Source organism: Tinamus guttatus, unplaced genomic scaffold (assembly GCF_059628265.1).
Source record: "Tinamus guttatus ecotype Peru unplaced genomic scaffold, ASM5962826v1 Tinamus_guttatus_pri_ptg000007l, whole genome shotgun sequence".
NCBI lineage: Eukaryota > Metazoa > Chordata > Aves > Tinamiformes > Tinamidae > Tinamus > Tinamus guttatus.
The window spans coordinates 524,839-548,992 of NW_028288541.1; the positions used below are offsets into that span (position 1 = coordinate 524,839).

Sequence of the window (24,154 nt, forward strand, 5' to 3'; positions counted from 1 at the left end):
CTGAGGAGCAGCTGAGCTCCCACCCCACCATCCCCACACCTTTAATCCTGCTGGGTTATTTCCCCACATGTTCTGCATCCTTTGATTGCAGTCATTAAGAGAAACCTTGCTGCCCTGTCGCGTGACAGTGTCTCTCTGAGGTGACATTGGTCCTGTGCTGACAGGTCTCATTCATCCACTCGCACCACTCCAGCTGTGACAAACAAGCCAGGCACACGTCTCCTACATGACTGTCCCAGAAAACAAATGAATTCTTTCAGTCTTAGGGGCCAAAAAAGGAATTTGGGGGTAGCATTCAAAATTTCTGCACCACACCAGTAACTTACCACATGTTAGCTTTTCCCATGTACCAGAAATAGCCAACAGCAGAGAAAATACAGAAATCTCGTTGAGCCCTCAGGGTCAGTCTCTGAGATGACGAGGTAGGAGCTGTCCTTACCCGGCCTCCCACTAAACATTGGGAGGAGCATGAGGAGGGTCCTGTAGTACCATTAGGAGCTTGAGACTTAGTCCTAGCCCAGATGTTAGCTGCTTAAACACGGTTCTGAAGAGGCAGCCGGCAGCTTTAGTCTTCACAGAGGAAACAGTCAGTCAGGATGAGATGGTATATCACCAGATAAGTTATTTTATTCAGCCCTAAAACATAAGATGAGCCTTGAAGAGTCTTTTAAAGATTGAAATAAGAGGAAGATACAGTTCTATTTAGTCTCTCTCTCTCTTTTGTGATTAAAATAATATGTGTCCGATCTTAGAAGATCTAAAGCTGCTTGTAAAAAAAAGAAAAACATACAGCATTTGCATTAATGGAACTTTTAGTCAAAGTTGAGCTATCTGGTTTCTTTTGCTTTCCCATAAGTTTTCCTTTTTTTTTTTTTTTCCCATTCTGCTCCCAATAGATTTTGGACTTTCCTCTAAAAACAAGAGAAATGGCAATCCCCAGTGTGCTACTTATCTAATAATAGCTACAACCTTTCAATACAGATGATTTGATTCTTTTTTTTCCGTCAGTAAATATACAGTTATGTTATTATTCAGAGAGTGGCAATAGAAATGCCATGGTCAAATTATACTATGACTCAATTTTGCAAAGTGCTCAGAACCATTTTTTAAAGCATTTCACAAGTACTTGGTGGTGACCACTAACACCACAGTGGTTTCGCTTTTGCAGTAGCTCAATTTTGCAACTCTGGATTTTTTTTTTTTTTTTCTGAAGGGAATCTAACCAAAGGCTTTTATAAAGCATTCTTGAGCCTTTGGGAATGAGCCAAATTAATGCAAGAGCATTATTCCTTTTCAAAGAGCTGAAGGATTTGAAGAAACACAATCTGCCTTCTGAACAGCATGAAACAGAGATAGTTGTGGTTTCATTAGAAAGTAAGTAGCAGAGTTCAGATACGGATCTAAGCTTTTTCAGAGTTCAGCAGGGGCCGGATCCAGGCTCTCTGTTTGTCAGCTGTGTTTTCCTGCAGCCCTCGTTTTGCAAGAGCCCCTTGCACTGTGGCTTGTGCCTGCTCGGGAGCACGTGGACACGTGCATCAGGAGGAGCCGACCAAGGACACTGCTGCCAGGCAAAGTGTCCATCAGTCACTGGCCTTAAAATGGCAGGGATGGTCCCTTGGGAGAATCAGGAATCACTGACGGAAAGTGCTAGCCCTTATTTTCAGCTGTTACATCACTGCATCTGAGAAAACATTTGAGAAAGGGCGGATGTTGCTCTCAGCTAAAATTACACCCCTGAACCGTGCTGTCTTTGCGGCAGTCAGGCCCTGGCCGGTGTTTTTGCAAGATCACAGGACGGTTCTGAGATTGCCCTGCGTCAGGACTTGCAGCAAATGGCTTTTGTAACCATCGCATTTCTGTTATCTCTATTGCAATGCTTCATTTCCATATGGTCACTGGTAGGAATAGCACAAAATACTCATGCCATCATGGTGCAGGCTGGAGAAAAGCATTTTTGCCTGTTTTTTAATGTCAAAACATTGGGGAAAAGAAAAATAGGCTTCTATGTAACAGAGTAATGAACCCAGCAGTTCTTGGCAGACAGCACGATCCATGTTTTTAAGTACTGGCTTTATATTTTCTGTTGAAAAATAGGCGGGATTACAGGGGAAAAAAACTCCCAGTCATCCAAAGGGCAGATGAGAAGTTCTGAAAATGCCTCCTGAAAGCTAAAGTCACCTCAGTTGCCACGCAAGCGAGCATCCACGTTCAGCAGCTGCAGCAGACAAACACCTCGGCCGTCACCTCGCAGCACACAGCAGAGTCAGACCAAAGAAACGTGCCAGAGCCACCAAGACACTCAGTCACATCTAGCTTTATTTTATCCTGTCAGAAAAGTTCAAGAATTACACCAAAAATACTTCAGTCTCTGCTACCTACTGACAAAAAATACACCACAAAATTATAAACTGTTCAGTGGTTTGCTGGAATTTTGATTTTTGGTGAAGGGAGCGGTTTGTACATTTTGAGTGAGAAATGGATTTACAGGTTTGAAAGGGAAGGCAGGATAGGAAATCAGACAATGGCATTTGGCACTACATTTTTAGCTACACTATACAGTTATTTATCATGATGTCTGTTAGGACTGAGGAGTTCTGCCCTCATTTACACCCTCTAGTGTCTATGTATGCAAAATGGAGGACAAAACTGCCCAATGGGGAGGAAAAGGGGGTCGGTTCTTAATTTCTGTCCCGGTCTAGCAACAAATCTGAACAAGCAGCCTTAGTGAAATGTGAGCTTGCCCTCCACGAGAGTCTGCTCCTGCAGTTCAGTCACCCTGCAAGGCCAAGGAGCAGAACCAGCTTGCAGCAATGGGCCAGGTGGCAGCTCTGGAAAAGAGAATCCCTTTCTGATCAAGCATTAAAACTCCCACTAGTCCATACATGCTATCTCTGGAGAGAGGAGAGTCCAGAACTGGGCTAAGCATCTGGTCTGGTTTGTCTTGGCAGACAGAGCTCCAATGAGACCCTTGCACTCAGCGCTCTCCAGCCCTCCCTTCCTACCTACCTTGAACATCGTTAAACCCTAAGGTAGCTGAAGGAGTGAAGCAGGAGCATCCTCATTTGATGGGTGAGGAGAAAATCAGTATCTGAGAAGGTAGAGGCTGAATATTTCAGCTGATGTACTACAGCCACACTTGAGGGGTGCCTCCTCCCCTAAGGAGGTTTCTTTGTCTCAAGGTGACGCTCAGTGTGGAGGCTCCTAAGGCTGAAGACTCACCGAACTTGGCAAAGGGAAGTTACGGAAAAGCCATGCCAGAAGCAGAAGTAACACCCTACTCAACGCTATGCTAGGAAGTAAATTCATGATTTCATTACAGTGGCCTCTTTCTGTTCCGCCTGGTGCCATGTCCAAATATCAACCAGGATTTGATGTGCAGAACCCACCCCAGAACAGCAGCACAGGGACAGCTTGTTACGAATGCCTCGATCTTCCTGAACTTACTTGGGCCACTATGCACAGCTATGTGTGTGTGCGCTCAGGGGAAGAAGGGATGCATGTATTTCTCCATCAGCAAATGTACACTCAAACTGGATTCAGTTTGCAGCAAAATGCGCCCTTGCCTCTTTTGACAAAATAAACAGCAATGTGGTTTGTAACAGGTTATCTCTACTCCATCTCTCAAAATGATTTCAGCTATTCGTTCATTGCATGTTACGCTCCTGTCACAACTTTCCAGCAATGAAACAACTCTGTGGGATTCTCTTTGCTGCTTTTATCCTCCCTGGCTGTTTATCTAATTTGCTTTTTTTGTTTTTTAATTTCTTTTTCTAACAAATAGTTAAGCAATGATTTAAAAATATTTTACATCGTAAGGTACAGTCAACATCAAACATGCCTTTGTACAAGAGCTTGACTCGGTTACAAATCAACGAGAACAATGCACGAAAAGAAATATCCATTAAGATGACTCCTGCACTTGGGTTTTATTAATTCTTGTCATGCTGTTAGCACAGCGCCCTCTCTCAGCTAGAGCAATGCAGTAGAGACATGGTGGTTTATCCCCACCCTCCCGCTTTCCCATCACCACTCATTAATTTTAATGACCTTCTGTCTTGGCAGCCTTAGCTTCGTGGTTTACCGATCCTGAAGAAAGCCAAGGCGATACAGACCGGGAGCTGGTTTGCTTGGCCATGCTGTAGTGGCTGATGACAGTATAGAATCTGCCCCGGGAGTTGGAATCCTGTGCTGAGTAGTATGCATCCAGGGAGGCCGGAATGCATCGCTTATGCTAGAAGGAAGGAAAGAGCAAGAGAGGTGAATAGAGGTCCCGTCAGGCTCAGGTCATTTTGCAAATCTCAGTGTCAGTAGTTTGCAAGGATGCTGTTTGGCTCAGATGTGCTGTGCTCAGCATGTCTGTGCAAACCCTGCTGCTCTTCAGCTGCTGCGGGAACACACAGAGCTCTGGGCTAAGGCTCGGCCAGCAGCCCTCCAAACCTGTTGCTATTGGCAACCCTGATGTCAGGTTGATTCCTTCATGGCCTGGAAACGGGAACCATAAAATGAAGATGTCACTAATTCCGTACATTACTGATATGCAGCGAATAAGCCCCTTTGCTGGAGTCCTAGCAGAGCATGTTGGGCTGCTCCTATTATGGGCTGGATTGCAAGCTCTGTAGAGTGAAGTCCAGAATTAACCCTCAGACAGGTAGAGGGCTGGCAGAATAAGCATCTTAGATGCTGCTCTGTTACAGTGTGGTACCTGACCTGTAGCATGACCACCTCGAGAGATGCTGGTAGGAACTGTAGCCCACCTGGCCAGCACTTTTCAGAGCTTCTTGTCTGTGTAGCTGCTGCCAATGAATCGCCTCTGCGCTAATGTGGACACTTCTACGCTAAGAACTGCACAGATAAAACTGCTTGTTTTGCAGTAGTCATAAAGGGCAATCAAATAGTAACAAATGTTGGACCAGAAGCAAAGTATTACCAAGGCCATAAAGGGTCTCAGGAACAATTATTATTAAACCATGAGATAACCCAACTCCCAGTTCAATGTTACTAGCCAAAATCTGAGTCCAAAACCTTTAGTCTTTTCAGAAGTTCAAATTTGGATCTGATTCTGAAATGCATGATTCAGTCCCAAATCCACTTTTTTTATAACCCAAGAGAATAATTCACAATGACTAATACACCAGCATGCTTACTCTGTTTTCCAGCTCATAGACTATCCCCATATAGTCAAGACTCCTGGGAGTTCATGAGTTCATCCACAGCAGTCAGTGAACTATTTTGCAAACATTTTTTCTTTTAAATGTCAGCAGACCAGACAAAATTTTCTCTGTGGATATTGGATATAAACCCACTGGATAGAAGGGCTTTAGCAATTAAGTTATATGGTTTTGTTCCTGATAGTTGAAAAGTGTGCTATGTGGGTAAATTTGGATTTCTTTCACAAAGGACACATGTGCCAGCACTCTGGGAGTTTCAAAATGTATGCCAGTAAACCTCAGTCTCTTGAATGTGTGGGAAGCAAACAGAGGATTCCAGCTGCAATAAATCCATTCACAAATATGAGAAATTGTTCCTGAACATCTGTCTGTAGTGTTCACCAAATGTTAATCCCGACAATTACAACGTAACAGGAGCTGACAGAGGCAAATGCAAGTCCACATTTCCCATAACACTTTTCCCATTTCAACACGTTCTTGTCAAATGTTCTGTTTGGCCTTGTCAAAAAAAAAAAGAAAAGAAAAAAAAAAAAAGAAAAAGGAAGGCAGACTGGATCGTAACCATGTAGTCAATTAGAGCCTATCATTATCTCAGGCAATTTCTCCATCTGAAGTTTCTTACCTTATAAACAAATCCATCTGGGCAACTGTGGTCGTAAGTAAAGGCTTTGTATACCACAAGAAACACTATGCAGGCAAGGAATGCAAGAGCCAGACTTATGAGAATAGTGACCTACAAAAGAGGAATAATATTACTCTACATATGTTAAAATGGCATATGAGCAACCTCATAATTAAATGACTTATAGTAACATCCATCCTAACAGACTGCAGTCTTCACTCCACTGTGTAGGGCTTAACTAAGCACGGAAATTGAATGAATGCTACATTCAATAGCTCTGAATTCTGACATCGTTTCTTCCCCTGCCCCCCTTAGACCTTCAGTAGAGCGTATTCTTGTGTTTAACCCCTTGTAAATATATGGGAATTTATGTGTTCTCAGAGGCTTTTTGTTCCCATGCTCTCAGCTGTTCAACAAAAAGCATCATCTGCTGGCCCAGCAGGATCAACCAGCAGCCACCCGAGTCCACAGGCATGGTCCAATCTGTGCAGATAAGGCTGCCTTATAGTCCTGGCAAGATCTTAGTTTTCTGATAGCAGAGGTAGGTGAGCAAGCACGAAGAATAAACACAGGCCCTGTTGCGCTTTCTGGGTGATGCTACAAAGTTAAATTCTGCCTTGAGTAACTTGCAAAAGGGAGGGCAGGAGAAAGGGAATCCTTCTCTGCTTATCAAAGCTGTAAAATGAAAATATCACAACTACTGAGAAAGGCCAACTGGCATATCCCACAATATGCCCAGGAGTAGGCAGGCTGCATGCGTGACTGTTGTCTCTGCAAGCATCTCAGATTCCAGTGCTGAAGCACCTGCCTGTTGAGATTCATTCCTAAGTACACAGAGCATTTCCACTGTTACTGACAGAAGCTGTAAAAGTCCTGTCTATGCCACCTGTAATGCTGGAACATCCAGAACTACAATTGGTGGCTGTTTTAAGGAAGAGGAAACGAAAGAGTGAAGTTAAATCTACATCTGCTGTTAAATTTGACCTAACAGGTCCAGTTCAAAGCTCAGGAAATTGAGAGGTATGGAGATTATGTCTAGCAGGAGAGATTCATAAGTTCATTGTTAAGTCAGAATGCTTTAGAATAAAACATAAAAAGATAAGAAGATTGGGGCTAACAGGCTTTCCCATAAATGAATAGTTCACTGAAGCTCTGACCCTCCTTCTAGCGTAATTATTCATACTAACCTCCTCTCTGGGTCCTAGTCTGCTGCAAAAGGGGTCAATTAAGCAAAAGGCAGCCTCAAAATGAAAAGCATGTCCTGCTGGCTCTCATCAAAATACACGTGTAAGGGAGTCCTAGTGCACTGAAGAGGTAGATGCTAAACACGTAGAACAACTGCATGGATTTCACTGGTCTGACCAAGAAAATAGGTCCACTTCTCCTCCAGCAATGCACAATCCCTCTTCAAGGTTAATTTGAAGGCACTAATTCCATGCATGTTGGAATCAAAGCCAAAGTTTAGAGAGCAGTTCTAGCCAAAAATTCAGAAAATGGGAACAGTTCAGCTTTCTGATGTGGCTGTTCTGCTCTAATTACAATGTGCAGTGAATGAAGAATTCTCACTTGTGTTAAACTGAAAGAACAAACTAGGGCTCAAGACAGAGGAGGAGACAAGTGGCACCAAGATTATACTGAATACTATCCAAAAATGCATAAAACAACACTCAGACAGAAAGAACCTCTTTTTTCTGGGTACCTGGAGCTACTCATCCCCTAGCCATTTTTACTGAATACAGCCATGCTAGGCAGGGCTAGCTACAGCCACCCACATACAGACACACATACTCTCCTGTACACATAATTCCTACTGCCCTGGCATCTGTTTTGTTCCTTTCCCCTGCCCTGCATTGATCCCAGAAGACTCCTCCTGTGCCTAGAGAGGAGGGCATGAAAGGGGAATAGCCCCTGGCCTGTGGGATATCTCCCTCGCCCTGAATGGCTCCTTGTCTTCCTTCCCCAAAAGTAGCCATCAAAGTCTCCTTCAACTCTTATCACTCGGAGCTAGCTGAAGTGGTCAAGTTCTTCCTTTATCCTTTAAGAAAGAAAGAACTGAGCTGTCTGCGACTGGAATGAATTTCTCTTGTATTGTTAAATACAAGCCAATGGAAATGACCAGACAAAGCTGGATCCTTTCCTCTTATCTGCCCAACAAGTCCCTAAAGATAATGAATTCCCCTGTGCTCTGCTGCTTTGCTCCAGCAAAGTGCTGCCACCCAATTCATTACCTTCCAGGAGCAGGTCCCTCCACTGAGCTTTCACCTCCCCCTTGGGTGTAATTGAGGCCACTCTCGCCTCCCTCCTGCCCTTTCATGCACTTGCAAAATTACAGCATGACGCAGTAGCACACATGATGATACATAATGTAAAAATACTCTGGGATGAAATGTCATGTAAGATGTTAAAACCCAGAGGAAAGGGAGAAAAACCCACCCCTGGCTATATTGCCAAGCCAGAGCTAAGAGCCACCTCTCTAACTATTCTAGCGAATACAAAGCTTCATTAACATTCAAACACCAAAGAATCACAGGGCTGCAATACCTAATAAACCTCCACTTTTTTTTTATGAATAAGATGAACCTTGGCAGTCTCTAAGCAGTATAAACACTCACAGAGGGGAAATAAAATTTAGTGAGTAGATAAAACCTAGGAGTGCTGCAGGGATGAATCTGTCATGTGTGACTACTCTACAGGGTGGCTGAAAGGGGCTTTTTTTGCCCTTCCCATCTCCAAAGCCATATATAGTGTCCAAAGATCCACTTAAAAGGGGGTGATGTGCCAGAATGAAGAAGAGACAACATTGCTACCACACTAAAAACTCCCCAACAACTACAAAACAAGGGGAAAAAAACTTGATCTAAGGCCCTTGACATCAGTGAAAGATTATGTCAACTTCCCATCAACGACAGCACACTTGATTCCTTCCCCCCTCTCCCATAGATGAAGGACATGCTGCACTTTCCCAACAACATGGATAAAAACAGACATATCCGCAGAAAGCAACAGGACATAAGTTGCCATTAGGTCTTTCTCCAGAGAGATGATATCTAATTGCAATTGTGTTCCTGTTAACCTGACTTTCACAGAGGATCCGTCCAAATATCTTCCTAACCGGGTTTCTTCCAAATGGCTGCCCGTTATCCTTCCCTAGGGACAATGAAGTCTTAAAAGCAAATCACAGAACAGTGCCACATCCAAACAGCAGAGCTTTCCCTTAACAGGGGCTTTCAAGATTTCTACATTTTTATTTTTTATGTTTTCCCTGGCAAGATTTTTCTGTGTCTTGACCTTGGTTTTCAGAGAGGAGGTGCATTCTCCACTCCCCATGGAAGTCAGCAAGAGCTGGGAGTGCCTGATCCATCTGCAAATGGAGCCGTATGGGCTTCGACTTGCACAGGAGGACCTGACAACAGCCCTGACAACCTGCTGAGCTACGGAGTCTGCAACGAGCTGACTTGCAGCGGCCTCTCTGCTGGTAAGGGCTGGACCACAAATCAGCAAAGTCATTCAGTGCCTGAGAGCCCCGGGTAATCTGAACTCTCTGGAAATACCTGGAGGAAAAAAAAAAAAAAGAAGGAAAAAAAAAAGAAAAGAAGAAAAGTAGATCCCAAACTGAGGTTGGTGGGAATACTACTGAGCAGAGCAGATACCCATAAGGAACATCTTTCAGGCAGTGTTGGAGGGGGAAGGGTCTGTCAGCAGATGGCAGTTCCCTCACATTTATGCACTTTTTGAACTGAGTGGATTCTTTTTTTCCAGAGGGATTAGATGGAGACTGCTCTCAGTATTCTGCAGCCAGCCCATACTGGTGAGTTGTGGGAGTGTGTTTTTTTCCAACTTAAGCCACAGATTACTTGCATTACCAGCTGGAGGACCATAACTTATAATCATGGCTCTGGTGTCAGAGCTTGTTATTGTACCTTTATGTTTTGTTCACAGGCCGTGCCGTTGGGGTAGCTTACTGTGAGAACCCAGCATAAAATGGCAGAAAGAAAAAAATCAGATATTAAAAATAAGATGTGCACTCAAGTGCAAGTTACCTCCCAGAAGAATGCAGAAGATGGTGTCTTACAGAAGTGTGAAATAACAATTTTTAAAGACACCAAGTATTTTTTTAAGCCAATTAAACTATAGAATTAAATACTATGAATCTTACAAATTTACACTGTACAATATTGTTAGCATAAGGACTCTAGTTAAAATCTCTGAAAGCAGTAGACATTCCTATGAAGAGCCTCCACATGGCTTAAACTAGGATTCAGTAAAATAAAAGGAGCAACCTTGCTTTCCCCCAGTGAGTTCTGCCACAAAGGCAGGCAGGTGTCTGAGTCCCCTTTAGTTTCCTACAGGACACTGAAGTCAGCAGTAATTAGGCACCTCCTATACAGCCAGGTGGTTTTAAAGGGGTAAGGGCATTTGCACATATTCCTCTGACACGTCTGGCACTGGGTCAGTAAAATGGGTTTCCAGATGAGATGGCCAGTTAGTCTGACACAGCAACATCATCCCAGTGTTTCGCTACTAAAACTCAGTGCCCTCACTGCTCAAAATTAGGCAGCAGCCTCATTATCCACTCCCAAGAATTCGCTTGCCCTCTTTCTGGGGGATCAACTGCAGTCTGGCCAGCGGCAGGGCTCGGGCAGAGCCGCCTGCTCCTTGGGACCAGGCACCGGCTCCACGGTTCCCGAGCTCTGAAGCCGCCATCCATTTGCTGCCAAAGTGGAGCAACTCTCCCGACACAGATAGCGTGATCCATCTAAAGAAAACAGCACACAAAAATCATCCCACATTCATGTCACTCTTTTTGTGCAGGGTTTTCCCCCATTGCATGGCTAAGATTTCTTATATATCTATCAAACAAGCCTTTTTTTCTTTCCTGGCAACCAAATGTTTGACTCCAGACACCTTTCCCACTGCTCAGAGTGCTCCATATATATGCTCAAGATAAGAGCACAGCTACAAAGATGGTGCAGCCAGGCTATAGAAGAATAAGCCAGAGAAGCAGCACCCGGAGAAGAGTTAATACGTTCACAGTGTAAAGAGTTGTATGTTACCACAGAAGAGATCAGAGTTTGATTGCTGAGTAAAGATCATTTACCATGGAAAAGTCCATGGAAAAACCTGCAGTTTTGCTAATTTTATCAGCTGTAGTGAGAGAATGAGGGGGACCTCAGAAGCCCATTCTGCCCTTTCCTGCACTGGATTCTCATGCTCTCGCCACATTCAAAAATGTCACCCCAGATATAAGGTCTGGTTCTCCAAGACACATTCAATGTCACTAAGCACCAGGAAATTTTGTGAGCTTCTATAGGCAAATCAGCCATAAGAAATTCTGTTGTTTTTTTTTTTTCTTTAAAAAAGAAAGAATATGAATGTGAGAAAATTCAGTGCTAAACAAAATTGGCAGAATTTTTATCAAGATTATTTTCACAGGAGCCTGTAATTGCAATGAATGACAGGCTTTTTCCATAGTGTAGGCTAATATCACTCCACTTGGAAACCTATCAATCCATTGACAATGCTGTTAACTTGCACACGAGAATTAAAAAACACAAAATCATCAATCAACTTGCCATGTTGCCAGTTCCAGAAGTCCTGTTGCTCAGTAGAAAGGATCCAGCTATAAGGGCAACTCACTACAAGTTCAAGAGGATTCTAGTATGAGGATTTATTTTGACAGTGAAGAGTTTAGGATAGTAATTTTTCCCATTCATCCCGTAACTTTTCAAGCTGACAATTGTTAAGATTGACAAATGACAAAGATTGACAAAACCAAATCTGGAAATGAAAGCTACAGCTAAACCAAAAGGCTCGGGAGCTCTTCCCAGATCCTGCTGTATTTCCTGGCTACCTCCCACCGATATGCCAGGATGGAATCCAATGTGAACCACCCCACCATCTGAACCAGTGTTGGATATGCTTCTGGGTTGCTAATGTAAGGAAACCTAGGCATGTAGGCAGGGAGGGAACAGCAGGTTGGCAGGTCACTGCCATCGACAGCGAGAGAAGGACCTAAAAATTCACCACTGAACATCGCTGCTCCACTGCTCAGACTCAGGCAAAGAAACAGTGCTGCACTGAGCTCTTACACAGCCTTCCTTCCAGACTGCCTTCACTTCCTAAAAAAAAATGGCATTTCACACCTGATTTAGAATAGTTTTCTGCAATAAGTATCTGATTTTGCTTTTTTTTTTTTCTTTTAATTAACCTGAGGAATTTTGGAAGGGCAAATCAGGCTAATCAGCACACACGAGTTTTCGTAGCAGATTGGGACTGTTCAGGAAGATGTAGAATTTCTCTTTCATTATTACAGTATAGCTAATTTCAGCTGGTTTGCAGATTCTTAAAGAGCCCATAGGAGATGCTTTGTGGGAGGGAATTGTCCTCAATTATGTACCCAAGTCTTCAGAGCTATGGAAAATACTGCTCTGTGCTACATGACTTCTTGCACAAAGTTTAAGGAATGTTTTGTTGTTATCTTAAAGTCATAACTATATAAAAAATCAGCCCCGATTCTCTTTTTGACTCCAAAGAATACTGATTATCCACAAGGAAGGTCTAATCTTGGAGTAGGGAAACATCTCACATCTGCTCCACTATTTCTTTGGATTCCTTCAGCTCACGCAATTCAGGAATCAAAGTGCAAATGACTTCCAGGGTAGAGACATAAAAAAAATACCCTAAAGTCCCCAAGATACCCACCTGAAGCAGCACGAAATATCTTTGAGCCAGTTTATTGTGTCAGCCATATCTCCTTTGGCTCTTATCCACTGCTTCTCCACCTGCAAAAATCTCCACATTTGCAAATCTAAAAAGCAGCAGCTGTCTGCTGAGATGACTTGGTATCCACCAGCAATTCCTCCACTCTGGCCTTGTAATACTGCGAGTGGAGCATAAGCGTGGAACAAGAACACCATGTTTCTAAGCAATTTGTCAAATAATTAAATTATGTGCACAGTAACTAGCTGGCTCAATTATATTAGCCAGTCTCCATCATGTAATATAATTTCCAGTGGCTCTTTAGGCACTAATAGCCTCAGATCTTTTTAACTGTGCCTGGTGCCAGCTGTGGTCTGCACAATATCTTTCTGTGCCAAGTCAAAACCCTGGAATGGAAAATTAATGGCTCAGTTTACAAGCCCCAATTCCTTACGGAAATTCTAAAATACCAAAGAGGGTGCTTTGACTGCTGAATATTAGTGGATTTCCACTTAGATGGATAAAAAGCTCTGTTTGTTTTGCTTTGTTTTCTTTCCTGGCATTTAATGCCATAAGAAATCTTTTCTCTAATAGCCTAATAAGTGTTCACTGGAGGAAAGACCGAACAGCTGGTTTTTGCCTTCTAAGTACAAACACTTTCAAGTATGTGCCATGTTACACGTGACGTGCAAAAGTCAATTATTTGTACTCTGTCACCTCTGCAGAAAACTTTATGACTTCCTTCCACAGGAGCAAGCTGCATCGGCATGGACAAACTCCACAGACTCTCCCGTAGGATCCACCCAACCAGCAAGTGCCCACGTCTCCTAAAGCTTGGTCTCCTGAGGGACCAAGCATGGAAAGCCGCCGAAACACGACTTCCCCCCATAGCTAAGGATCGCACTCGTTTGAAAGAAAAGCTGAGGCATTAATTGCTTTGCACTTTCTTTCATACTAAAAGCAAATTTTAAAGGCAAAACTTAAGGCTCAAGTATTGATGTATTGGACTGGGGCACAAATGGTGTTTCTGCAGGTGTGTTTTCCCATTTATTTGCCTCTCCAAACACTTTTTTTTTACATTTTGAGTTTACCCTATCATTTTCCTCATGAAAACTTTTCCCAGACATCTTCCTGATCTCATGACTATTCAGATAAAGTGAAATCTAACATCAAGCTTGCACATACTAAAACACCTTTGTTCCATGCACTTATGGTTTAAAAAATAAAATAAAAATCAATTGGAATCTTGTTCCTACAAGAAGATCAGCATATTCACATGAATGTTGGCGTCTATACCTATCACCATGGGTGCAGAAATAGAGCTAATAACATGGCAGTACCATTGTCCAGCATATTCCTGTCTCTTAAAAATATATATATTGTTATTATGTGGGTGCTTTGCACAAGGACACATTGGTGTTTGGCTGCTGAAGTTTCCCTGGGTAACCAGTGAATTCAAAGCCCTTCCATTTTAAATAAGAAATGTGAAGCTTTCCCGGTTTGAATGAATGACTTACAAAAAATACTATCTTTAACACCAACAACAAAAATTAATAATCTTGCTGCTTCTGGTGCCTTCAAAGGCATTAGGCCAGTTCCATTAGCTATGGATCTGGCCCAACAGGCTTAATATATCTGCAAGCATTAACAGGAGGGAGCTCAGGTCTGCTTAACACTCAATCAGCAGCCTGTGCTGCTTTGTAAGTAGAGAAATGGAACATTATATGAAGAGAGTGAGGAAAAAAGAAAAATTAAAATAAAGAATTTCATTTTCCTTTTTTTTTTTTTTTTAATCATTCTGTGGCTTGGCTGCAGTGTTCAAAATGCACTTCGCAACAGTCAGACTTTGCCTATGCTTTAGACTGCTGAAATCTCTTCCCCTCTATTCCATTAGGTCCCTTCTGCTACATTAACCAAACTAGCTTCAGGCATATTTCATTCCACCTCAAATGCTGACAGGAGAATTCCCCAACAAGCAGGGTTCATTGGGAAGGAGGGGACCAGGGGTATCCAGAAGGAAACATAATGGCATTGTATTGTTGAAAACAAAGATACAGTGTAAGAAATCAATCAAACTCAATGGAAACTGCAATTACGTTTTGTAATTAGTGCACTGGGTATTTCTATCCAGTCCCTTCCTTACAAAAAAATCTTATCCAAGCTCTCAGTTCCAATTGTGCCAACACAGAAAAGGGTCAGGTGAGGTTTCTGATCTGTAACTCCTTACCTTCTCCAATATAGGATGGTTTAGGGAATTCAGATTACCCCACACACACTTACTCATTTGAAAAATCTCTGTGTCTTAAATTTGTAGACCTTTTTTTTTTCTTCATGACAATTAACACTCTTCATCAAAAATCAATTAAAACAAAAAAAAGAACAAAATTATTTGGCTGATTATTCTGTCAGTGAACATAGATGGCAAAAATAACATATATTTGAGGTATCTTGTCCAGTTTCACAAAAGAGAAAAAGTGAGGGGGAGGGTGTGTGTGTGTTTGTCTGTATAAAAAGGATACAAAATATGAAAATACTTTAAGGATCGATCCATTTAACAACTTATATAAAAAGACATATCTTTTTTTTTACCTCTTTCTTTTGCTAGAGGCCCCCAATCCAGTCTATGTAGCAATCTACTTAAATCAAAATATATGATTTAGACTTGAAAAGTCTTTGTGGCTTGACTTTCTTTGAACCTAATCTGTGCCAGAGAACCAGATATTAGCTGGCAAGTGTCAGAAGAACATCAGACTTTTACGCAGACAGGGAGAAGGAAAGCCAGCAGAATTGACTGTTCCATAGCTAGGGAGGCTATGAGACCTCCCTGTTTTTCTGCGGCTGAGCCACAAATCCACGCTCAGCTCACCCTCACAGCTCAGGGTTGTCACTGACGAGCACAAACGGCACCATCAATCTATCTCCGTGCAAGCTGTGAGACTCACTGGGACCAATATGACCTATGCTCAGCTGTTCCCATTACCAACAGAAAAGGGGGAGAGGAGAATGATTGCTGAGATCCAGCAGAAAGCTGATGAGTAGCATTTCTCATTTCCTCCCATATATTCCACAAGTGAGAGTGTACAAGCAGCCTGAATCCATACAGGTGCTGGTTTGCAGCGGATAGGAGTAGACCAGAGACCAGGCAAGGCGGGATGCTGGATTTGTCTCAGTGGGGAAACCATGACTCCACCTTGCAGTAGAAATAATTCTTATGAGCAACCTCCAAAGATGACTTGCCTTTTATATATATAAAAGTATACATATATAGTTTTATATATATTTATATTTATACACCAGAAGAAGGAATTAATGCAGCCATCAGAGGCACTGCAAGTAGAGCAGAAGGGAAACCAAGATCGCTGGGAAAGGAGATTTCCTGATGATAATTTAGTATTCCCAAAGGGAGTGAATAAGCATCCAAATCAGTCCCTGGATATTAAGAGACATCCTCGTATTGAAACCTACCCAAGACCTTCTTTGAATGCATGACCCAAAAGGAAATCACTACACTCTGCCCTGTGCTGTTGCCAGCAGGACCCCTGAACGCTGCTGCCACGGCTTCCGTGCTCCCTCATGCCCGCCACCTTTCCACTTTTCCTCCGCTTTTCCCCTTGCTGTGCTGGATCACACAGCCCATCAGTGTGCAGCCGGAAATGGCATCTCAGCCACATTAGCAATTATCACCAAAGTGAGAAAAATCTCTGTGTATTAGAGCGTGTTCCCTCCCTCGAGCACCACTCACATTAGTCAGTGTAATGGGATCTTTCAGCAGCCACTCTGCATCTTGGAGATAACTGATGTGATGTGGCAGTTGCCATGGTAACATTGTTATTGTTAGTATTAAAAAGCTGTGAGGAAAATTGTTCTGCTCACACTCAGAGGACCCCTTCTCTGTGAGCCACTCCTGCCCTGTGGTAACTTAACAATTAAAGGATCCTCTAATTTTATTTATCTATTGAATGAGCACCACAAACCTCACCCCCAGCTCCCTTTCCTGGGATTCATTCCTTCGCAGGTCAGAGGTGGCACTCTCCAGGTAAAGCAATATAGGGGAGAGCAGAAAATCCCATAGAGAAGCTTGTGGGAACTACAGCATGGAAGGGACTACAGGAAAGGTGTTGGTGGCCCAGAAATATGGGAATACCACAGCCTGAGGGGTACAGGAGAGCAGAGGAGGTGACCTCACACCCAGCTGAACTGGCATTGTGCCCTTTAAAAAGGAGACTGTGATGGACAGGTCGATAAATTTATGCATTCAGGGAAATGAGGCATTTCTCCAAGCTCCGATCAAGGTGCAGAGCTTTGGCAGGACGTCTTTAGAGACCACGCAGCAATTCTGTGCTTCACACTGTGCTTTTACCACAGCAGATCTTACCTTCTTACCTACATCCACAAAAGCATCAAGATCCGCATGTGGTAGATGGTAAAACTTCCCGTCTGCTTCCACAGGCCAACAAGCCGAGGCCCTTCCCTTCTCTCCAAACAGCAAAGCCTGTCCCATGAGGAGCTCCCCCCCTACAAGATCTAGCTAAAGACCATGGGCATTTCATGGGTCAAATTCTGCTGGTGCAAACAAGTGAAGTATCTCACATTTCAGCAACACTACTACCAAGAAGAAATCGGGCCCTGGCCCTGGCCCAGAAGAAAAAAAAAAAAGAAAGAAAGAAAAAAAAAGAAAAAAGTATCTTAATTTGGAGCCAACATTTCAGATAAAAGTTTGGTTTTGATTGGTTTTGATAATGAACAATTATTGCATCATGGTCTGTTTTGTAGGGTGTGTCTGGAGACAGAATTTGTTCTATGTCTTTTCCATTAGGTCAGAGGAAATTAATTGTTTCAATATGAGTATTTGAATAAGGGAGACATCTGAACGGGTTCCACTGTATTTTAAGAACCTGATGAAAAGTGTGTTGAAACATTATATCCACTGGATGCTGGAATCACACATATTAAGCAGTTTTGGGGGAGGAAGGGAGGAGGGTGGGTTGATCTAGTGATAAGAAATCTGTTGTCATTGTGTACTCAACAGGAATGGATTACACAGGCATTGACTCCGAAAATGAGCCTTGCCACATTACAGCAAAAAGAGCGAAGTTCCCGGTCTTGTTCACTGAAGCAGTGATCAATACTTGCAACTGATTTTTCCAGCTAGATAAATTTTCCAGCTCAGAAGAAAATGTCTTCCTAGATATCTCAATTTCTCCCCCATACACCCACTACCAACTTGTTCTGCTACAGACATGTACATGGTTTAATTGTTGCAATTCTGGGAGACTGCTAACTATAACTTTCTTGAGAAAATGAGCCATGAAAGGAAAGTACTGTGAAAGACTGGAGAGATCAGGTAACTATGGTAGGTAATTATCGCCCAGGTAGTTCATTAAATCACTGTCTCTCTGAAAGGGCAGTAATGAACACTTAGTGGTAACAGTGGTTGAACTGCTGTGCAGTGAACTTACTTGTGTAACACTGCAGCCTGTGCAAAACCGGGAACTGCGTGGTAGTTTCGTGTAGATTCAGCCTCACTCTCCATGATATAAACTCCAGACAAGCCTGTGCTGAGCCTAGACTCCAGTGGAGCCTAAGGGAGTGGAAAAATCTAGGTAAACTCAGGATTAGCACAGGACAACCTGTACTCCTTTTCATGAAGACTGACTCTATCAGACTATCAGTTCTATCTATCAGCAACTACTGCTCTGTTCTCCAGATCATTTTTTCTTCAGCAGGGTGCTGGTGTCTTGAACCCAAGCTCCAGCTAAGTGACAGTTGAGAAAGTACGTAGAAGGCTTAAGTTTGCTTTCATACCCACTCTTCACCTCATAAAAGCTTCTGAATGGCTTCTGTGGTATCTGTACTGGTTGAACACATTGCAAGGAAAAAGACAAAAGGATTCACTGGAAAGCTTGTCCTAGAGAAGTCACAAGACTTTTGATTCGTGGATAACCTGCATGAGAAGCAAAGGAGTATTTGATCTCCTTTCAGCACTGGCAGAAAGAACCAAAGGTGGAAACTCATGGGAATGATGAGACTTACATATGAGAAAATTCTCAAAAGCTGTAACATAGGTTATCATTGGCAAAGACAGCAGTAAGTCCTATCTTGAATATATAGGCTTAGATCTGTTGTTCCAGAAAAGAATAAGATATGTAGAGTCATTTGCACATTTGCAGATTTTCTGCTACACTGACGCATCACCACTGGATGACAAAGCATGGTAGCAGGCACTACTTTGAAAGCAAGCAAAGAGGAAAGCCAACACCAGACACCATTCCCCTCCTGAAAAACATTCATATACATCGTTGTTACAGAGTGAGAGCTCTGAGGTTCAAAAACTTCCTAGGGAACTCTCCAAGGGCATAAACAGTCTGGAGAAGACAAGGTCTGTCATCACTGCCAGTCAGCTTAGAAAACTGTTGTCATTACTTCTCTGTGGAGAAGTAAAACGATGAAAGAATTTTCTTACGTATGCATGGCTCAAACATAATTCTATTTTAACATCATTTTCTTGTAAGCCATCTACACACAGCTACTTATACATCTGTTATAAAGTATGTATGGGATGACTCATCCAGCTGAAGAATAAGCCTAATTGGTCAGACTTCCAGGACACTGCGTGCTGAGCTATAGAGAATCATAATCTCATCTATTAGGAGATGTGACACGTTGCAGAAGCACTATCTAAAATTCCCGGAAGAGGTAGTGTGAAATAAGAACCGTTGCCTAGGGACAGTCTCTTCTTTATGGTAATTAAAGAGCTCAGATCTGTACTATTCTGGATGGATGAAAAAATATGCATGCATAAGCTCAGATTCTGGCTTTGGCATGCGCATTCTAGAAAGTTGTCTAATAATTTATTAGCCTCTTCAATAAAAGATATCCAAAAGGCAGAATAAAGGGCATCTGTGAATTTGACTGCCGTATTCATAAGGTCCCAAAATTTCCCCCAGAGATCCTGCCATTCTTTATGGTGCAGCCAGTATGATTCAGAAAAAAACAAGAATTTGGTGAAAAAACGTCCTTCTTCCTAGAGAACATTCCCATAGCAAATGACCACAACTAGAGAGGAAAGAAAAGCCCCTCACAGTTTGATATAGGAATGTGAAAAAAAACACTCCAAGGAGCTTGTGGATGAGTCAGGAGCATATTTATAAGGAGTACCAGCAGCATTTTTCCCTACACAGACACACTTCTTAATGATGGAGATTCACTTTTGTGAATTGTCTACAATTGTCTGATTTGATGATAATTTAAGCTTTTGGATGAAAAATAAAGTACAAGGCAACCTATTTCATAGTCTCCAAGATTCCCTAAGACTCCAAAGCAGTGCAATAACACTCTCTTAGGTATTTCTTCATATGTCCTTATTGCCCTGCCTCTTTTCCCAGCACACAGGCATGAGACACTGAGAGACGTATCAGTCCACCTGCGTTTCAATGGACCTTTGGCTTTCATCGTATCTTGCAGAAATCAATGGGATAAGTCACTTGCTTCTTCCAGTGTGCAACAATCAACAACCTGGCTCAAGTATATAGGAAAACTTTTAATTTTAATCAGTGCATTAGCAAGAACTTGTGGATGATATTTCCAACACACGTCTTACTGGAAAGCATCCAGCCAGCAACATAGAATACGATGATCTCATTTATACTGTCTTTAACAAAAAAGAAAAGAAAAGAAAAGAAAAGAAAAGAAAAGAAAAGAAAAGAAAAGAAAAGAAAAGAAAAGAAAAGAAAAGAAAAGAAAAGAAAAGAAAAGAAAAGAAAAGAAAAAAGAAAAGAAAAGAAAAGAAAAGAAAAGAAAAGAAAAGAAAAGAAAAGAAAAGAAAAGAAAAGAAAAGAAAAGAAAAGAAAAGAAAAGAAAAGAAAAGAAAAGAAAAGAAAAGAAAAGAAAAGAAAAAAAAAGCTTTTAAAGGTGTTGCCAAACTGAGATAATAAAAGTTAAGTATTTACTATGATTTGCTATTACAAAGAAAGAAATGTAAAATGATTTCATCAGTATCAGATAATAGGCCTGCTTATAACCAGAGGGCAATATTTTTAATAACTTCACTAGAAGTATGCACTGGTATAAAAATGTGGTGCAATAAAAAAAAAAGCACAAAAGGTAATGAAATATTACCTATTATCACAGCTCATTTTGGTCAGGAAATAATACTACAAACTTAATACGATACATGAAAGCCTTATGAAAAGCAGGCAGGGAGAGGCTTATAATCTTATCCAGTATTAGGCAAGAGGCTGAGTGATTAATAAGTTGGCATTGAAGAGCAGAGAATGAAAATCATATGGATTTTAGGGAAAGGAAATAGCTTTAAAAAATGAAACTGTCATGCTGCCAGGCTGCTTAAGAGACCCAGCTCCCACAGCAATCCCCACAGTGCTGCCAAGGGGAGCACGTGCTGGGCATCCATCGTGGATGCGCCGGGGTCCCTGCTTCCCCGCGCCGCCCGCCCGGAGCCTCCAGCCGCTCATGGGCACACGCAGCAAAAGAGCTAAACCAAAAAATGAAGGGAAAAAAAAAAGACAACTTCAAAAGGTGGAGTTCGAGTGCAAGGCCAAGCTGGAGGTTTGACTAATTGGAAAAAATAAGATACCCCATAGAAGTAGTAGATGAAATGAGATTTATCCGTTGCAGTGCATGAGCTACAGTTTTATCTAACAGGCCTCCAACGTGCTCGGTATGCAGGGATGAGATGTTCTTGGCCACTTTTTTAAATAACAGGGCCAGATTTTTGGAGAGGATTAAAACTTGGTCTTGTGCTGATGTTATCACTGTTCAGGACTGCAGCATTAAATTTTAAATATCAAGCGATGCACTGGTACTTACAATATCTACAACAATGCCATTTATTAAGGGTCACTGGCCCAACATATCACTTCCAGGAGACTCTAGATTTTACTGCTGTTTCTCAAGTATGTTGTATCTGGTTCTGATTTGTATGTTGTTCACACTGGAAAATGCCTGCAGTAGTTTCCAAGACTGTCATTTTCAAGCTGTGGTTAAACCAACGTTTACTTTACTAGTACTATCTATAGAGGTTGACAAGCAATAAGCTCAATAAAGAATTCAGTCAAAATCAGCAGTGTGATAAGCCCTGGTAAGTAATTTAGATGAAAGCACATTATGCTGCCAACTGGCCAAAAAAAAAAAAAAAAAAAAGCTATAAATATTTATTTAAATATTCTGGATCAAAGCAACAGAAATAACAAAGTTAAAGATGTATCAGTGAATTACAGTGAATTTCTGGAAAACCAGAAAACAGTGCCATTGTTTTGTGCTACAGACACTAGTATCTTAAGCTTTCTACTTTCAGTAAGCTGAACAAGTCTTATCTTGAAATTTATCAAAGATGAATGATAACAGGCTATCTGGATCACATTGGCATTCTGAAGGTGATAGAAATGTTTAATTATTTTCAGTCATTTAGAAGAAAACTGTTTCTTCTAGTTTCTAAGCAAAACTAAGAACAACTGGACAAAATGAAATGCTGTTCATTGCTTTGAGTCAATTCCTGCTGAGTTTCAAGGAAAAAATCATACACCCTTTTGCAAAAATTTACAATCCCAGTCCTAGTTTTTCAAGAGACAGAGCATCTTCTTCCTTCCTGATTCCGTCTAAACTTACTATTTAAATCAGTGATATTTTCATTGACTTTAGAAGTATGAAATCAGATCTCACATTTTTATCACTCAAGAAAAGGATCATAATTCCTCAATACAAACAGGAGGAAATACTAGGTGCTACATGCTTGGAGGCGGATTTCAGGAGGAACTGAGACATTCTAATTCATTGCAGTAGACAGACACTGGGTACATTCAATAATTCATGAGTTTCTTCCTATGCTTGAGTATAACTTTTTGAAAAATTTCAAAGGAAATATTTCTCCTCAAAAAATTCTACTTGCTCTCAGCTAAAACTACTGCAGTATAGGTTATGCTCACATGTATCTCTCATATCTTTCACCTATTTTAAAATGACTTTCCAAGCATAATAATAAAAATGTGTAGTAGTAAAACATTTTAAATATTAAAAGATGTGGTTGGTTACGGTCCAAAAGTTGTGTTTTTTTGATTTTAAGACTAAACGTTTCAATCAATTTTTACTAATTTTAATCAACACAAATCATTTGAAGGAAACAGATATATATATCCAAACCTATTTTACTTTCAGTTTGGGCAGGAAAAAGTGATCACAATTTTTCTTAGGAGAAAACAACATTTTCTAACGGAGATCTAATTATGGGAGTATTTTCATGTCTGCCTGAAAAGAGAAAGCTTTATACTCCTGCAGATAACCTCTCTTTGACCCTAGTGACGGCTGGAGAGCTAAACATGTTATGTCTTTACTGTCGCTTTGATTCAGTTATTCTAAAATGAATGGCACTTGAATAGTAAGGTACCAAAATATCCATTTCTTACCTTTAGCCTTTCTGTTACACCATCAGTGAAACTGACTGTGAATTCAGCAATTTTGGGCACTCTGAGTTTTCCTTTGTTCTTCTGGTCGGGCTGATATTCTGTTCTTGTTTTAACAATTACCTGGAAAATGACAACACTTTTAAGATTTCTGCACAGACCACACACATTTTTTTGCTTTCTAAGCCCCTGTTTTTCTACATTAACCTTTCTCTGAACCTATGCCAACTATCTTATAACAGTAAATTAACATAAACTCATGATGCCCTTGGGAAGTAAAAGAGACAGATCAATAGACAGGCAGATACACAGATCTACTTATAGTGTGTTTCTCACATTGAGTCTCAAAATAGCTGGCAATAAAATGTTTCAGAGAGACTTTTGTTTCGACCAGACAAAGAAATTTATATCATATTTTATATGCAGAACATGCAGAGTATCAGTCAATCCTAAAAAAAATAGCCTTGCTTATTAAAAGCCCAGTCTTAAGAAACACCACTGAAGTCAGTGCAAATTGAGGTTATTTGAGGATATTTATTCAGGCTCCAAATTATCAATATTAATCTCATATTACCATTATGTTTTTTTCTGAAGAAGATCTCAGTTTCACATGCTGACTAACTCAGTTCGTGTTAATTTCATTAAAGAAAAGAAAAATTAAAAAAGAGCAAAGTGTCTTATTCCAGCACAAAGGCCTGTAAGTGGCTTTTAAAAGGATACGATTAAATTATCAAAACTGCATCTTCGACCTACATTGAATTAATTTGTAACTCAGAATTAACTTAAATATTTTGGATAAAATCCACCCACCGCAACTAAAAATAAATGCGACATCTAATGCCAGCTAATTATGCCCAGACAGGACTAGCAACAGGGCTGTGCTGTGAAGCTAAAAATTCTCCAGAGGAGATCACATCTGTTTTGTGAAACTGAGGAGTCCTAGAGGACTCCACATGCCCGAGTCTATGTAGCAAAGAAGCAGTGTGAGAGGCCGTCACCACAGCTGCACTGTCTCAGTCTAGCTGGCAAATGCCAGAGAGGACCAAATGGCTCCATTTTCACCTTTGGTCAAGGGCTGGAGTTAGATGCATGAAATCTTGAAGTGCTGTAGAAAACCATACAGAGTGGTGCACAAGGTTGAGTTGTCAGCTTCTGAAGAACTGATTTCCAAATGAAGATAGTAAAGTCTGATTTGGACCACAGAAAGCTCCAGGTATTTAATACTGCTGCATTTAATATATGTGAAAATG

The 24,154-nt window shown here is 41.3% G+C and overlaps 1 protein-coding gene across 1 annotated transcript in view; it reads right to left on the reverse strand.

Annotated features, from left to right (window-relative positions):
* Positions 1-3,731: 3,731 nt before the first annotated feature.
* NSG2 (neuronal vesicle trafficking associated 2) overlaps positions 3,732-24,154 on the reverse strand; it is a 33,674-nt gene continuing 13,251 nt past the window's right edge. The window contains exons 3-5 of the mRNA XM_010218404.2: positions 22,908-23,027; positions 5,791-5,901; positions 3,732-4,231 (exon numbers count right to left, since the gene is read on the reverse strand). Of these exons, the coding sequence (XP_010216706.1) occupies positions 4,040-4,231; positions 5,791-5,901; positions 22,908-23,027 (423 nt within the window). The 3' untranslated portion in view covers positions 3,732-4,039. The remainder of the gene's footprint in view (positions 4,232-5,790; positions 5,902-22,907; positions 23,028-24,154) is intronic.